The following is a 17,545-nucleotide window of genomic DNA, read 5'->3' as shown; positions in this document are numbered from 1 at the left end:
GCTGCTTCTCATCCGGGCTTGAATCTGCCCTCCTTTCATCACCAGCCGTCAACTGAGCGTCTACCGTGTCCGTCTCGCTCCGTCTCCCCCCCCCCTCATGAGTTCTTCAGACCCCTCCCACTTCCACCCGGGGTTTGAAACTCACTTCCTCCAGTGTCGGCCTGTGATGTAACCTCCTGACTCCTCGCTCTGCTGCCAGAGGGTTTCGCCGCTCCGTCAAAGCTCCTCGAACCCCATCGGCCCTGCGAGACTCCCAGGTAGGCCTCGGCGACCCCCCCCCCCCCCTCACGACCTCTTCTACTGACACATCATTTAATCGATAACAGGACAGCAACAGGCTTTGGATTCAGCATCTTTCCTCCTCGCGCCTCCAGTTCCTTCTGTTTCAACTTGATTTTTTTTTTTGGTTTCTTTTCTGTCACAGCAGCATAAGAAAGATTATTGACCTCTGACGTAATTACGGCTCGCTGAGCGAAGGGTTATTAAATTAGCTGCAGCGTAGCCGGGGATCTTGTGATGCACAAAACTGTTTTTAGTTCTGGCTGAAGGCGCGGCTGCAGACTTCAGGACAAAAAAACCTACAAAAATGGAGGTAAAACCAAAGATATTTGGTCTTTTTGATTCATGATTGGACAGTTGTTGTTTTTTAAATATCCCTGATTTTGACTCTATTTCAACTAAACTTTCTACATTTTACAGCAGGTGAACTTTTAAGACTGGCAGCAGGGTGTGAAAGATGAATTTGGCAAGAGGAGGGTTCTGTTGTTGGTTTTGTTGGAGGATGTGGTGTAACTGCTGCTTTAGGTAACTCATCCATCTTTTTAGGGAAGCTCAACCGATGGAACGGCTTCTCCTCCCCCCCCCCCACAACTTCTTCTGCAGCTGCTTGATGATTTAAGGAATCCCAATTTTAAGAAAGAGAAGAAGAAGAAGAAGAGCGGTGCTTGCAGTCAGACAAAGGAAGCCATTGTGAAAGTTTCTGCTTCCTCTTTTTTTATCAAGCCTTTCCTCTGTGGTTGTGTCAACTTTTGCATTTGTCGGTTTATTTCCTCATGAGATCTGAACGCCGAGATCTGCAGGTAGGACTTCCATCTTTGAACCTTTTAAACCTGACTTTCCTTCTCAGTTCAACATGTCCAGGAACTTCGTGAGGACCAGTAAGTTCCGCCACGTCTTCGGTCAGGCGGTGAAAGCCGACCAATGCTACGAAGACGTCCGCATCTCCCAGATGACCTGGGACAGCAACTTCTGCTCCGTCAACCCCAAATTCGTGGCCATGATCGTGGAAGCCAGCGGCGGAGGATCCTTCATGGTGTTGCCCCTGAGCAAGGTGGGTGGGCGTCAAACTCCCATCATACACTCTGATTGACGTGGATTTGCAGATCGTTGGGCTCCAACACCTTGTTTGCTTTTAAAAGTTGGGCAGTCTCCACGCGTCCAGCTGAATAAGGAAGTGATGCGGAGGCTGCAGAGAGGCTTTCACCATATTTGGAGTTTACTGTGGGCTCAGTCTTTGGAGGATGTGACATCACATGCGTGTGTTGTTTTTTTGAAAATCGTGCAGCCGGATGTGCCAGGTCACTGACGTGGGTTGATATGCATGTAGAGATATCTGCGGATTGCGATGTTAAGAAGTTGGGACTCAACCTCATGACCAACCTGAGGTGTTTCTGTCTGGTTTTTTTTGTGCTTTATTTATTTTTATTCTCCTCCTGGTGTTTCCGACTTCATGCATCCAGCAGGTGTAAAACTGCTGAAACATATAGAACAGCTGTAGGAAGTCTGGTTGTCATGGCGCCCTGAGTCAGGATGTTTTCACCCGTTATGTGTCTCCTCAGACGGGACGCATCGACATGTCCTACCCCACGGTGTGCGGTCACACGGGGCCGGTCCTGGACATCGAGTTCTGTCCCCACAACGACAACATCATCGCTAGCGGCTCGGAGGACTGCAGCGTCATGGTGGGCGTCGCCCCGAGGCGGTGAGGTGTTCTCACGTGTGTTCAGGTGGCGTCACGCTGGTTTGTGTTGCGTCAAACAGATCTGGGAGATCCCCGATGGGGGGCTGACCTCGCCCCTTGTGGACCCTGTGGTCAAGCTGGACGGTCACTCCAAAAGGGTGGGCATCCTGAGCTGGCACCCCACCGCCCACAACGTGCTGCTGAGCGCAGGTACCCCACCCCCACAGAGCCCCTGGAAACACACCCATCACGTGGGTGGGGCCACGTCTGGCATCTCACCTGTATGTGATTCGTCCCCACCTGCATGTTGAGTGTGATCGGACCTTGTTTTGTTGCTAGGCGACAGGGACATCCGTTTGGGATGCGAAGACAAAAAACAGGAAGACCTTTAGCTTGATTGCAATACCGCCTTAAACCAATTTAAACCACCTTAAATCATCTTAAACCACCTTGAACAACTTAAAACCACTTTAAACCACCTTAAACCATCTTAAACCACCCTGAACCTCTTTAAACCACCTTGAACCTCCTTAGAACACTTTAAACCACCTTAGACCACCTTAAACCTCCTTGAACCTCCTTAAACCAATCAGTCTACATGTATCCAGGTTTATAACGCCTTCCCGCCTCCTTTCAGGCTGCGATAACGTGGTGATCCTGTGGAACGTGGCCCGCGGGGAGGCGGTGGTGAGGATCGACGACGTCCACACCGACCTGATCTACAGCGTCTCCTGGAACCAGGATGGGTCTAGAATCCTCACCTCCTGCAAGGACAAGACTCTGAGGGTGCTGGACCCCCGAAAGGGCACCGTCCTCCTGGTGAGTTCTGACCCACCTTCAGGCCGCCTCCCTGGTTTGGTGAACCAACGGAACGTTTGACCCGTTTAAGGGTCCTTTTAATCCACCTCTAACACTTCTTCTCCATCTGGACCTCCCATGTAGGAGAAGGAGAAGCCTCACGAGGGCTCCAGACCCATCAGGGCCGTGTTCGTGTCCGACGGGAAGATTCTCAGCACCGGGTTCAGCCGGATGTGCGAGAGGCAGGTGGCGCTGTGGGACCTGGTAAGAATCACTCATCACAAGGGTTTTATTCTGAAAGGTCACAGGAAATGATCTGGTCTGGTCACATGTCTGGAAACGTTTAAGACTTTGAGAACTTTGCTTGACGGGTATAGAATCAAAGATTCCGTAAGCAAGGAAAGTTGATTCCACTTCCTGTTACCTTTCCAACTCTTCCTTTTTTAATATATTTTCGGGAACGGGAAAAGTGTTAGCGCTAAGAAAGTTCTCACGACTTCTTTAACTCCGCCTCTCTGTCAACAGAAAAACTTCGACCAACCGCTGACCCTGCAGGAGCTGGACACCAGCAGCGGTGCCCTCCTCCCGTTTTTTGACCCGGACACCGGCATCGTCTACCTGTGTGGAAAGGTTTGGCGTGGATGTCGAAACGCTTCTGGTTCTGCGTCGCCCTTGTCATCCTACAGTCGGTTCTCGCCTCTGATTTGACAGGGGGACAGCAGCTTCCGCTACTACGAGGTGACCAACGAAGCCCCTTACGTCCACTACCTGGCCACCTACTCCAGCAAGGACACCCAGAAGGGGATGGGCTACATGCCCAAGAGGGGCCTGGAGGTCAACAAATGCGAGATCGCTAGGTAGCGACGTTTGTGCCTTTACCTTCCCTCACGCTAACACTATAAGATTAAATAAGTTAGCTTGATTGACACAACGGAGCAATGAGAAATTACCCCGAACTTCTGTAAAGGTCCCCCCGGGTGATCGTACCCACTTTGGGCAATCTCTGACTTTTCATTTCGCACCGAAGTCTTGCCAAATTTTAAATTCCTCCTTCAATACCAATATCTTTCCCATCAGTCTCAGCTTTAGCAGTGTTTAGCACCAAATTAGCAACTGCTAGTATTCTAGAATGGTAAACTAAAAAGTCAAAAAATGTTAAAAAAGCTTCCAGAGTCTCTTCCCACAATGTTTAGCAATGCTCTTATGTGAATACTAGCATATTGATGTGTTTAGCTCATGTGTAGCATCAAAAATTAGCCTGACAGCTAATCTTGTACACTGTATTTCACCCCAGGAATGAATGGAATGGTTTTCCTTTCCCACTTCCCCATTTTCAGGTTCTACAAACTCCACGAGAGGAAATGTGAGCCCATCATCATGACGGTCCCACGGAAGGTACGCCATGTTTGAATTTTACTCTTAATCGATCCATTCCACCTTTAATTCCGGTCTTTCTTCCGTCTGTGCAGTCTGATCTGTTCCAGGAGGACCTCTACCCGGACACCGTCGGTCCCGAGCCCTCAGCCGAAGCGGATGAGTGGTTTCAAGGGAAGAACGCCCCGCCCATTCTGATCTCTCTAAAGGACGGCTTCCCAGCGACCACCAAGGCCAAGGAGTTCAAAGTGCACAAGACTCTCCTGAAGACCACAGCGCCCCCTGCTGGGGATCAGCCGGAACACGGCGGGGTAAGAAGTCCGTTTTGAAGTGACGGTTCCGACCGTTGACGGCATCGTTAATCGGTTCTACCGTCTTGTTTCTCAGGATTTCCAGTCCCTGAAGAAGGAAGTGAGAGATCTGAAGGCAGCCGTACAGGAGCTGACCAATCGGGTGAGCGAGCTGGAGAGGAAGCTTTAAACGAAGGAGGAAAAATAACGAGGAGCGGAAGTCAAGAAACAACGGAGCAAATAAAGGAAAAAGAAAAATGACAAAGGGAGAGGGTTCAGACGGCAACCGGAAGAATTCAACTTCATTTTCTTTTGGTTTGAATTTGTTTATTTGGTTTTTCTGGTCAAGTTTTTTTTTTTTCTATTCTATTTTAATATATGCGTTTAGTTTGAAATAAAATCCTCTGTATTTTCCAAATGCCATCGTAACTTCATTGAAATACACGAGAACACACTTATGATTTGAGCCCAAATTTTAATGGTTTACAATCATAATTAAGTACAAAATCAGAACCTAAAAAAAAAAAAGAAGAATGAGAACATTAACGAATCAAACGCTCCCTTTGGTGAAAACCATCAAGATTAGATAGAATTTTATTTATTTCAGATTATTTCAGATTAAACTTGATACAATATCCAAGACAATTAAGGGAAACTTTGTTTGGGAAAAAAAATTTTTTGATTTTTTTTTTAATTTTCAAAAAATATCTTTTTTGAAATTAAAAAAAAATTCGAAACACGTTTTTGGAATTTTTGTTGAAAATTTTTATAAATTTTCTTTTCCCAAAAAACAATTTTGAAATTTTTTTATTAAAACAAAAAAAGTTCTTAAATTTTTTCAAAACACGTTATTTAATTCCAAGCTTGTGTCCCTTTAGCTTTCAAAGCAGCTTATAAAGAAGTTACCCCACCTCAACTTTAAACATCAGCTTCAGTCTTAACTGTGAACGGAAAAGTTAATGGTATTTACAGACTTGTCCTCCCCTCTTGCCCCCCAGTCCCCTACCCAGAACCCCTAAACGTAGTTTTTGTTGGCCCCGGAGGCGCTGTTGCTGTAATACTTAGCGGTTCCGCCGGAGCTTCCAGATTTGGGCCGGCTGAAGCAGCACAGCAGCCCCCCGGCCAGGATGAGCAGGGCTCCGGCCCCCCAGCCCACAAAGATGCACGCCCCCAGCTCCCTCTTCTGAGAGGCCACCACCAGGGGGTTGTTGAAGTTTCGCACCACGATGTGGGCGGACCAGCTGACGGGGATGATGACCAGCAGGCCGGCCAGCAGGAGGCCGACCCCGGCCACCAGGCTGATCTTGGGCTTGGCGTCTTCGTTCTGGATGCAGGTGGTGAAGTCGGCGCCGCAGAAGAGGATGAGGAGGCTGAGGCAGCTGAAGAGGATGCTGATGATGGTCATGGCTCTGGCGGCCTGCAGGTCAGAGGCCAGCACCAGCAGGGAGTCGTAGTTCTTGCACTGCTGTTGGCCGGTGCTCTGGACCACACAGTTCATCCACAGGCCCTCCTGGCTGCTCTGCTCACACAGATGAACGCCGGTCAGTTCATCACGATTAAATCCATTATTTCTATTTTATGTGACTTTATACGTCTGTGTTTCATCAGGTTGAACCCTCACGAATCAAATTACATCAGATTAAATATGCTGCATAAACTGCCTATAAAATAATTTCACCTTGAGCAGGATAGAAAAATTATGTTTAATATAGTTAAAGGTTTATTAAAATTTTAATTTTTACATTATAGAATAATTAATATAATAATTATAATTATTATACAATTGTGTTATTATTATTATTATTAGTAGTAGTAGTATTAGTATTATTATTATATTATTATTAATTCATTTATAGTAATTTCAATAATTAATTTTTAAAGTCCTTAATCTCCAACATTAAGTGTTAATAGGAAGGAGAAACGTAATCCATTCCATCAACTCTGTGGGCGTGGTTTCAGCTTTAAATTAGAGTTTGAATCAAATGCTGAAACCTGATTGGCTCATGTGTGACGTTTGTCCCAGTGGTCCCGCCCACCCACCTCAAACCAGACAGAAAGTGGAATGTAAATCTCTCATTTAAATTAACAAATTGTCCAAACAAAAGTTTACCATGAATTAAACTCAACAATAAAATAATTTTAATTTTTTTATATTTCTATATTTTTACTAATTTAATATATTTAAATGGTCTTTGAGAAGAAAAAAAATCAATGAGTTTTATTTGATTGTTTACAGTAATTTGTTCGTCAGTGAGGTTACATAAAAAAATTAATGAATAATGTGGGAAAAAAGTTATATTTCCAAATCAGAATAGTGACATTTTTTTGATTCACTTATATCTACAAAAATTAATGAAAATAATGATCTTAGTGTTTGTGCTTTGTTGAACATGTCAGCCAATGAGGGATTAATGCCCCCACCCCCCACTCATCTTCATTCCTTTCTTAAACCATGTTGTTGAATTCGTTACCTGAGCCGTGACGATGTTGGATCCCGTGAAGGAGGAAACCTTCCAGCGAGGGACGGCGCAGCACACGATGACCCCCACCAGGCCGAGGACCCCGAGGGCCACACACACGATCTGAACGCCCATGGATCCCATCCTGGTCTGGGGAAAGACGACCACAGAGATGTTTGAGTGACTGCTGGGATTACACCGGATGAGTCACATCTGTTGTTGGGCTGTGACTCCGGCGCTCGCCGTCCTCACGCTAACACCCGTGTTCCCTCTGACTGCCTGCAGGCTACATTTTAAAGCACACGCGTGTCCCAACAGGCCCGGCCTCCTGCATCCCCACCCGTCTGAGCCGCTCCCTCACAGACCCCGACTTACAAAGTCAGTCGTTTTTATTTTATCCAAATGTTTAGTCGTTAATTCAGAATCAGACAAATTAAATTTGGGCCCACAGTGCGACATTTTTGCATGAAAAGTGATGCAATAAGATTGTATTTCTTATTTTTCCCGGGAAGATGAGACATGCTTATGAATGTAAAAGCAAACCTTTTGATTACTGGTTGGATTTTTTAATCAGTTGCACATTTTCGCATCAAACACACTCGGAAAAATATCTGGAAAAACTAAAAAATTCTGAGAAAATATCAGATGCCGGAAGGGAAAACTCGTTAAAATGATGCGTTTCAAATCAGATAAAAGAAAGAAATGCTTCTGTTCTCTTTAAATATATTTACTTCCAGGAGTTATTTACTCCACAAATGCTCTTTTCTTTGTTTGCCAACCAGTCACACGATTCAAACGTCTTACATAACATCTACTAAGTTCAATAATTCCTTTTCCTGACAGAAAAACCTCATAAAACAAAAATCATATTACTAATAACATTTTTACTAGTACAAGAATATTGACCTTTAAGTATTTGTGATCTCAGCTTGAAAAGGTTTGGAAACTGAACTAAGAAAGTATAACCTTCAAATGACGGATTGAGACTCTTTTTTTTCTTCTTCTTGATTTAAAATCTCATCCTAGATTAAAACGGAAAAAACAAAGTAGAAAAAGATGTAACCAGGAACGTTCCTTGAAGGCTCTCATATTCATGTTTACTCTTTACTTTCTTTCTTTTCTGTACAAAACATCTTCATCTAATCCTCCACCGATCCTTCCATCTCATCATTTGTGCAGAATCTGATCTTTTTTTTAAAATTAAAGTCAAATAAAACAAAAACGCCTACCTGGTTTTTTTCTCCTCAGTGAATTTCTGAAAACTGTCAAATTCTGCGGTAAATTTCTTCTTTTTTGCTCTTGTCTGTGTTGTTTTGAAGATGCAGGAGTTGAATGAAGGGACTGTGTGATAAGAAAGGGGTATTTGTAGAGGAATGTGAGGTTTAGGGTGGGGCTGAGCCCCAGCAGAGGAGGGGAGGACCGCTGGACCAGACCGGACTTGTTCCCCTTGTGTGTTTCCCACTCTTTTTCCAGCTCACATCTGCCGTTCACCTGTGAGGAGTTTGAGCTGATCACACCTCTGTGGTGCAAACCCGGGACGGTGGGGTCAACCCACTCACATGGGTGTTGTGATGACAACAACGATGCTGCGTGAATCACCTGGATCACCCACCTGTCGAAACCGTGATGATGGACGTCAGCAGACCGAGACAGACTGGGTTCAAGATGTTGGGCAAACAAAGTTTCAGGCATCATGGGAAGGAAATGTTGAAATAAAAAGGAATGTTGTGAAACCAATTAAAATCAACCTCCATAAACACAATAAAAAAACAACAACAAAGAAAAAACAAAGGATGATGTGTCACAGTCAGACACACATGTTGTTTTATTTAAGAAAATAAGCAAAATGACAAACAGGTTTGGAAAAGTTTTTGTCATGCAATCAAAAGAGATGATTCATTATTCTCAGAGTCCCTAAAAAGCCATACATCTTCTAAAATCCCCACTGAGGACAATATAAATAAGACGTAAAGTCTTTTTAAGTAGAAACACATGACTGAAAATACTAAAACATGTAAGCAAATTAAATTAGAATTAGAATGTAGACAAAAGAACCTCTGCTTTGCTATTTTTCTTATTATTACTGTTATCATTATTATTATTAGTCTTTCTATTAGTATTATCGTATTATGTGGTATTATATTATTAGAAAAGGCCTTTAATTAACGGGTTACTCATTTAGAACTTTATTTTTTTATTAACTCAACACACTGCATGTTTTTATGTTTTATTGCACTTATTTTTATCCGATCCCTCTCTGTGTCACAGTAAACAGATTGCTCAGTGTAAACGTCTTAGCATTTGTTTTAAAAATAAAAAAACAAAGAGACAGCAGTGAAATCTACATGTCATAAAAATCAAACTAAGAATGTTACTTGTAGTAACATTGTAGTTCTAACTGTAAACACACGGTGGCGCCCTTTGAACTCAGGTCATTATGAACGACAGAGAGGGGCGTGTGCCAGCGAGCAAGACGGACCAAGCATACGTCCAATCACATGAGCTTATTCGTGCTCTACCTTCCGGCATAGACCAATCCATTTTTGAGAACACGTGACGTAGCAAGTTTGATTCGGCCCCGCCTCTTACGTTCGACACTCCGTCAAGTCGGCCTTTTTTTAAAGTTCCTGGGGAAGAGTGAAGGGAAGCGGACGAACCGAAGGAAAAAGGGGCCAAGCTTGAGCTCAGGGGACAAATATTTACTCTTTATCGACCTCAGGAGGATAAATCGTCACACTGAAGACGAGGTTCGATTATATTCCGATATTTTTTAAAGCTATTTTACCAAGCTAGCGTTAGCCACTTAGCCGTCCGGATGTGGCGCCGCTAGTTTGTATGTCAAACGAATCTTTTAGCTAGCTTAGCTTAGCTTTAGCTCGCATAAGCTCATTCATTGTTCCAGTCAGCTAACATCGCTCGATTAGCCGATGAAGAGCACTTGTTCGTGGACCGAGCTGCGTCAAAACGAGTCGCTAACAGTTTGTGTTTATTTGTTCTTCACTCCGTTCTGCTGATCGAAGGTGCTACACGGGAGAACCAAGGTCTCGACTGCCGGAGAACGTCAGAAAATAAAGAAAATGGCGGAGCCAGACAAATTAAACATCGACTCAATAATTCAGCGTCTTTTGGAAGGTGAGTAGATCCGAAACGATGATCCAGCTGTGTGCTTTTATTATTTATTTATTTTTTAAAAAGGGAGATCACGATGGTTTGATTCTTATTTTATAACCCTTTTGAGGTGGAATGATGTCAGTGAGTTAACCTACTTCAGCTTAACCCGGATGGCTGCATCTGAATAAAAGTTTGCAGCCGATCGGTTGTATTCTATTCACATGTTTTATTTATCGTTACTCGATTACATGTAATCAAAGTACATTTTAAAATTAACCTGTAATGGTGGAAATAGATTTTTTTTTTTGCCTGTAGATTTTTCCCTCCTCCTTTGCATCTAAGAGATTTTCTTTCTTTTCCTTTTAAATCTTTGCACTAATGAATTGTTTATGAGGAGAAGAGTGTTGTCATAGTGTGTTGCCCCTCCACCACCAGCTTGTTATCTCCATGTGTGTTGTGTTGTTGTTCACTGGAGGATCTGATTACAGTTTTGCAGCCTCTACTTCCCCAGAGTGACACGTAAATGGTGCACAAACACAGACGCTTTCATTTGAATAAATGCAAAAAATGCGGACCTGAGATGCGATACGACGGGGATGGAGGGGCCGGTTGATGTGTTTTGGTTCAGTGAAGACGACGGTCAGCCTTCATGAGGATCTGGTTTTACGTGTCTTGAGTGGCCGCTGTAATGTGTGGGGACAGATTTGTCACGGTTTGACTTGTCGGCATGTGAATGTTTGTCTTCACAGCCACAAGATTGTGTAACACCAGACAGCAGAACTGTGTGGTTCATGGGGAAACGTCTCTGTATTCCTCTGTTAAAAGATCAATACATCAGTTGATCGAAAGATCTTTAGTGGCCAAACATTTGATCATTTATTTTTCGCGACCAGTGAGTTTGTGGGTTGAACTGAAGCTAATAAATTCTAATAATATCACCTGTAGTCTTTACGATGTAAACGTACTAATAGTGGAAAACCTTCCTGCTTCACACCTGTGTTTCCCCGTGGATCCGTTGGCACGGAGACATCTCTGTGTGTGTTTTTTCACCGGTGTTAGATAATAGATAACCTGGTTTATTGTAAACCTCTCGGTGTTTACCGGTTCAGGGGTCTGTTATCTTTACAGGTGGTGATTGAAGGTTTTTATATTTTAGAAACTCTAATTTTAGCGATCGTATCGAGACGTTACTGCTCAGTAAATGATGAGTAGTTACTGCTAAATTTGACCTTTGTCCTTGAGCTGATCGTCCGACACAGAGCCAGCAGAGGTGATCGGGTTCTCTGCAGCTTTTTCCGTGGATTGTTATTCCCAGGCTGTCATGAGGTCTTTTCCCAAACACGGTTGAAGTAAAACAAGCATGCCTGCGTCTGTGTTTCTATCCTCTTATGTAAGTCACTTGACCTTTTTTTTTTCTGCTGCTGAGGGACTTGTCTTCAGGTTTCTCCATCTCTTCCCTCCATCCTCTTCCTCCCAGGCTGCTGTCAGAACACTGGCCTCATTGAAAGTGCTGCCGCGCTTCAAGACCAAGCCAATTAAATGTGTTTGTATAATGAGTAGTTTCAATTGGATTACTGCCATCAATATAGAGCCAAGTGAACCGCGGCGGTGCCTGTCGCTAATAGCATGTCTGTAAACGGTGACATGGTATAATCTCATCCAGAACATCGAGTGCTAAGTGAGGCGAGCGGGCCCAAACCGACAGGTTCCAGTCCTCCTGCAGTTCAGGTCTTTGTTTCCTGCCTTCTGATCGGTGTAGTGGAAAGTCTTTTGTCTGCCCCCCACACCCCCAGGATAAGCCCACTGTTGCCCACCGGCTACACAGCTAACTTTGGAGTAAGGCCTGTCAGAGCTTAGCCGGCTGTAATCCATGTTTAAAGTGACTGTTGGGGAGCGCCGTTATTTTACAGTCGCTCTCAAAGCGTCAGATGCTCTGCAGCAGGCGCCGAAGAAATCAGGCGCTCGAGTCGCGTCCAAGAGAATGTTCCTCAGACGATCAGTGCTGAACGCTTCCTCCTGCGATGTCTCGTTGGTTGGATCGTCCTGCGTTCTAATTGCGACGTCATCGACATAGAGGATCCTTTTCAGACGTGATGAAGGAGGCGTCGCCTCCAGATTCAAGACTTAATGTAGTCAAAACGGATCCGGTTCGAAACGCAGCCGGTCTCAACAATCAGTGACACAGTTGGAAGCAGCGTGTGGAGGTTTGTGTGTGCATGCAGACATCAGACAGACAGATATCCCATAATACCAGGGTGGATCAGAGGTGTGGTGAGGATGGACTCATGGTTGTCTGGCGTTGTGTCCAAACCCAACAATTGGCCGGTCAGCATGTAAACACTTTGAGGTGTTTATTCACTATTTGTTTGTTTTCTCCTACTGATGATCGTCAGCCCTCCTGTTTGTTGTCAGTTCAAGTCACACGTCAGGTTGAGGGTTTGAATCCCGTCTTCGTCCTGGTTCCTGTCCGGCTCCATTACGTCTGTGTAGAAACGGTGACAACAGGCGACACGGCCGACCGGCTGAATTCCTTCAGTGCTTCAGTGAAAGTAAACGGCAGACGACAGGATGTTCCTGCTAGCATCACATGCTAACCGCTGCTCAAACAGGAGGAGGCTAACGTTAAAAGTGACGCTCTGTTTTGGTCTGTGGTTGTGAACGCCGCTCGCCGGGTTCTTCTGGTCCGGTTTTGTCTGAAGCTTCACCTCCGTCCTCGCGGCGCCGGCTCGGATCGATATTAATGTGTGTTTTTTTGCGTCGCGTTCACCTGCTGGACCGGCCCCCGAACAGAATCCACCAGCACTCGGCTGGTGGGAGGTGTGAACGTCCCCGTCTGGAGGTCTGGCTGCAGTCCGACGCTCACGTTTCATCTGTGTTGGAGTCTTTGTTGTGTTGTTGAACCCCCACTTTCCTTTAATTCTTTTTTTTGTTTTTTTTTTGTTTGCGTTTGCAGTCAAGGGTTCTCGGCCCGGGAAGAACGTCCAGCTGACGGAGGGCGAGATCCGAGGCCTTTGCTTGAAGTCCCGTGAAATCTTCCTGAGTCAGCCGATCCTGCTGGAGCTGGAGGCTCCCCTCAAAATCTGTGGTGAGTTCAGGGTCAGTCGGGAAATGTCAGTTACAGTTTAAAGGATTCTAGAGACGTTGTACGGTTCGATCCGTGCTCCTCCTGTGTTGTTTACACGTCTTTAATACCCTGTCCTCTGCCGCCCCCTGCAGGCGACGTCCACGGTCAGTACTACGACCTGCTGCGGCTGTTTGAATACGGCGGCTTCCCCCCCGAGAGCAACTACCTGTTCCTGGGCGACTACGTGGACCGGGGGAAGCAGTCGCTGGAGACCATCTGCCTGCTCCTCGCCTACAAGATCAAATACCCCGAGAACTTCTTCCTGCTGCGCGGAAACCACGAATGCGCCTCCATCAATCGGATCTACGGCTTCTATGACGAGTGTAAGCGAGTGGCGCCGCTGGGGGGCGGGGGGGGGACGCCGGCCGTCCCCTCTCTCTCTCTCTGGCGCGTTCTCACCTGTGCTCTCTGCTCTTCAGGTAAGCGGCGGTACAACATCAAGCTGTGGAAGACCTTCACCGACTGCTTCAACTGTTTACCGGTGGCCGCCATCGTTGACGAGAAGATCTTCTGCTGTCACGGAGGTAGGGGCCGCTGCCGCCGCCGCCGCGCCGCGGCGAGGGCTGAAGGATCGGCGCCGCGGTAACGTGATCCATCTCTCTCTCCAGGCCTCTCCCCCGACCTCCAGTCCATGGAGCAGATCCGCCGGGTGATGCGGCCCACAGACGTGCCCGACCAGGGGCTGCTGTGCGACCTGCTGTGGGCCGACCCCGACAAAGACGTGCTGGGGTGGGGGGAGAACGACCGCGGCGTCTCCTTCACGTTCGGCGCCGACGTGGTGGCCAAGTTTTTGCACAAACACGACATGGACCTAATATGCAGGGCACACCAGGTGGGTGGGGGTGGGGGGGTTATCGCTCACTTGGGGAGGGGGGTCGTGACAACATCCTGGTGATTTAAACGCTTTATTCACGAGTGTTTTGTGTGTTTTTGTTGCAGGTGGTTGAAGACGGCTACGAGTTCTTCGCCAAACGCCAACTCGTCACGCTCTTCTCGGCGCCCAACTACTGCGGGGAGTTCGACAACGCGGGGGCCATGATGAGCGTGGACGAGACGCTCATGTGCTCCTTCCAGGTGAGGATGGCTTTCCGTCCCATTTGCTGTTGGATGTGGGCGTCGACCTGACCCCCCCCTCCATCCCCTCTCTCCGCCCCTTTCTCTTAGATTCTGAAGCCAGCAGATAAGAAGCTGTATCCTTACAGCGGGGGGCCAGGAATGGGATCTGGGCGACCGGTCACCCCCCCACGAAATTCAGCCAAGTCTGCAAAGGCCAAGAAATAACACCCGCTGGCCCCTCCCTCCCCACCCCCCCCCCTCCAGCCACTCCACCGCTCTTTTCATTTTTTTACATTTTTTTTTTCCTCTACCTCCCAAACTCGTTTGTCTCATCGACAAAAAAAAAAAAAAAAAGGCAACCAAGCAGACGGGGGTCCCATCATGTTCTCTCTTCCTGAACGATTTTTACCTTCTTTATTTGTTTTCCTTTTTTTTTGTTTGTTTGTTTGTTTTGTGAGTGAATTTTTGGTGAATGTGTAAAAAAAGAAACAAAAAATCCGAAGAAAATGTCGGTGAGAATGTTTTGTGTTCTTCTGCCTCCTGAACCCTCGGTTCTGTTTGTTGTTGTTTTTTTTGTCGGGGTGGGGTTTGTCCCACCAGTGATGAAATTTCAAACCTGGGTTCAGGTGTGTGGGGGCTAGAGGAGCCCCCCCCCCCAGCTGTTTGTGCTGAGCTCCGGCACTGTTTCATGCTAAAACACGACGCTTTTGTACGTCATGTCTCAAAGGCCTGTGTTCCTCTGTGTAATGGGCGGGGGGTGGGGTGAGGGGGGGTTGGAGGGGGCGGGGCATTGGGTGGAGCGGAAGCGGCACATACCACACACACACACACACACACACACACACTGGGTGCACAGGTGTAAATAGATGCAGGTGAAACCTCGGAAGAATTTGATTCACAATAACGTTTTTGTTTTGTTTTGCTTTTCTTGTCTGTTTTTAAACGCGGCCGATGACGCGGAGGCGGCGGCGGCGGCGGCGGATGTGAAATAGTTTTTCTTGTTTGTTTTTTTTGGTTCTGTTTTTGTAGATACATTAAAAAACCGACATGATTTCATTTTATTTTCTTTTTCTTTTTAGTTCACTGAAAGTTGAAGCTGAATAATAAAAATACTCATATATTTGACTTCACGCCATCATGCTGATCACTTTGTTGTGTTTTTGCCGTTGCTTCGTCGCCGTCCTTGTGACGAATCGTTGCCACGTGATTGGACGGGTGGAGACCGACAACCTGGATGGTTTATGCCGGCGTGGGTTTAAATGTGCGACTGTGGGATCGTGGTGACGTACGCATCGGCGATGGCGTTTAGGAGCAGGAAGTGAAGGCCCTGTTGTTCTGCTTCCCAGGAGTCCCCGGGGCTTCAGAGCGTTGAATCTTTGTCGGATGCTTCTGGACAGACCCGTCTCTTCAGTCCCGACCATTTAAAGCTAATAAATTAGCATTACATGCTGGCATCAAACGGATCAAATCCGATCTGAGCACAAAGGTGTAAAATAATCCAGCTGGACCAATCGGGCGACTCGGCGTTGGCGTGTGGCGGCGGTCCTCCTTGGAGAAGAGCGATATTAGAAACCATGGGAACGGATCCGGCGGCGACTGAAGCTTCAAACGAGGCGGCGCCAAAAGAAATGTTTGAATGAAGTCGTTTTATTTGTCATTTCACGTTACAAACGGATTATTTTTGCGTTCCTGAAGCTCCCTGTTTTGTTTTTTTTTTTTGGTGTACAGGGTGTCTCTGGTGACGGCGGCCCCCGCCACAGGCCGCTGCAGCCGGGGAAGATTTCCTTCCCGTGTTTCAGGGTTTTCCCGTCGCCTGTTGTAAGAATCCAGACATTCTTTTTTCCAGCGTTTGCTTCGATTTTAAAGATTCATAGTTTTCATTTCAGTGCCTGGGAGAAATAAAAATCAACGTGCGTGAGTTTCATCCTGAATCCTATTGGCTGTCTTGAGAGTTGACACGCGGTGGATGTTGCGTCTGGGTGGGCGGGACCTCATTGTGCGCTCGTGCTTCGGTTCATAACCAATAAGATCAACTCAGGAAGTGAAATTTCAAACAAACATCGTCTATTTATTGCATATGAGGAAAACGACATCTAAGCTGCGTCGTTGGGGCGAAACCTTCAGTTGACGTGCTGTTAAAGGTTAAAGGTCATCGGGTCAGAAATGGATCTACTTTGAGCGGCGTAGGAGAAAGAGTGTCATAAACAATGCAAAACAATAACTAAGTGGTTCATGTAAGATAATCTACTGTAATCTCTATTATGGAACCCATAGATTCTGTCCTTTATATAAAAGAGCTGATTAAGTCCTTCCCATCCCATCTTCACGGCTGTACAAACCTTTGCTTCCAGATATTTTCAACCATTCTTCTCTATTTCCTGCTTTTACCTCTTAAGATTACGTTTCTCTTTCTTTTTACTCACAGATTTTAACGCTCAACACTTCAAGCTTATTATTACTGTAGGATTTTTCAATCAATCAGGGATGTTTTGCACCATGCACTGTCGCAGGGTAGAAACGAAATGATTACATTAAATACAATAAAGAAATAACAAATTAACTGTATTTTTTATTTGTATTTTGATTTCATATCGGTCACAAACTGTCTCTGTTATAAGGTAGAAATAAAACTGAATTTGCACACTTGTGTCTGGTTGGTCCTTGCTGTGTGTGTGATGATGACGAGGAGCAATTCTTCTGTGGAGTTAAAAGTATACTGAAAAAATTTAAATATTTGGAGCCAAACTGGGTGAAAAAATGCAAAATAGTTGCTCAGAATTGTTTCAGCCTTCAGAAATAGTTTGGAATCTTTTTTTTTGTCTTAAAAAGAAACAGATTTTAAAAATTACAAATGGAAGTAAGATGGAGCAAAATGTTCAGGAAGATATTTAGAATTTTATGGTGTGACCTCTTGACCTCTTACACTCGGCCACATGACAAACAGCCTTTTGCTGACTCAGTGATGTTTGCTTTTCGCTCTGAGACCTTGGATTTTGTTGCCTGGGATCGTAAATAATCCCTCTAAAAATATCCAGTTTAAATTGTTTCAAGTTGCATAATTCCAGTTTTCATTTCTTTCTTCACCTGCCTGCAACCCCTGATAACATTTCTGAACAGCGTATCGATCTAATATTTGTTGCAATGGAAAGCAGATATGCAAAGTCGATAATATTGTCTGAATGATTGATGTGCTTCTGCAAAACGTTAATCATGGTGGACTTTGTCACGGTGGAGTCCAAAGGTAAATACGAGGTGTATATATAACATGCATTTAAACAGAATGGGAGATGATGTGTTACAGGTTCATTTACTGGCTCAAATGCAAACAAAATTTAGAAAACAAATGATTTTTACAACCTTAAGGTCAGCCTGG

General features: G+C 45.5%; 3 protein-coding genes across 3 annotated transcripts; 2 read left to right on the top strand and 1 right to left on the bottom strand.

The window, feature by feature from the left end:
• Positions 1-99: 99 nt before the first annotated feature.
• Positions 100-4,840, top strand: coro1a (coronin, actin binding protein, 1A). Its single transcript, XM_068337644.1, has 11 exons — positions 100-257; positions 1,127-1,330; positions 1,839-1,961; positions 2,041-2,170; positions 2,598-2,779; positions 2,903-3,022; positions 3,284-3,388; positions 3,470-3,615; positions 4,096-4,153; positions 4,228-4,443; positions 4,520-4,840. Exons 2-11 carry the CDS (start codon positions 1,133-1,135, stop codon positions 4,610-4,612), a joined length of 1,371 nt encoding a protein of 456 aa, XP_068193745.1. The 5' UTR covers positions 100-257; positions 1,127-1,132; the 3' UTR covers positions 4,613-4,840.
• Positions 4,841-4,877: 37 nt separating this feature from the next.
• cldni (claudin i) lies at positions 4,878-8,327 on the bottom strand. Its single transcript, XM_068337646.1, has 3 exons — positions 8,111-8,327; positions 6,894-7,031; positions 4,878-5,941 (listed from the first exon to the last, which is right to left on the bottom strand). The coding sequence occupies exons 2-3, from the start codon at positions 7,023-7,025 to the stop codon at positions 5,438-5,440; spliced, it is 636 nt and encodes a 211-aa protein (XP_068193747.1). The 5' UTR covers positions 7,026-7,031; positions 8,111-8,327; the 3' UTR covers positions 4,878-5,437.
• A 1,149-nt stretch (positions 8,328-9,476) lies between these two features.
• On the top strand, positions 9,477-14,441 carry ppp1caa (protein phosphatase 1, catalytic subunit, alpha isozyme a). Its single transcript, XM_068337645.1, has 8 exons — positions 9,477-9,628; positions 9,902-10,013; positions 12,946-13,077; positions 13,209-13,439; positions 13,536-13,640; positions 13,725-13,948; positions 14,056-14,190; positions 14,281-14,441. Exons 2-8 carry the CDS (start codon positions 9,959-9,961, stop codon positions 14,395-14,397), a joined length of 999 nt encoding a protein of 332 aa, XP_068193746.1. The 5' UTR covers positions 9,477-9,628; positions 9,902-9,958; the 3' UTR covers positions 14,398-14,441.
• The last annotated feature ends 3,104 nt before the right edge of the window (positions 14,442-17,545 follow it).

The sequence above is a fragment of the Antennarius striatus genome, chromosome 16 (genome assembly GCF_040054535.1).
Source record: "Antennarius striatus isolate MH-2024 chromosome 16, ASM4005453v1, whole genome shotgun sequence".
NCBI classification, from domain to species: domain Eukaryota; kingdom Metazoa; phylum Chordata; class Actinopteri; order Lophiiformes; family Antennariidae; genus Antennarius; species Antennarius striatus.
This window is presented reverse-complemented; position numbering and strand designations above follow the sequence as displayed.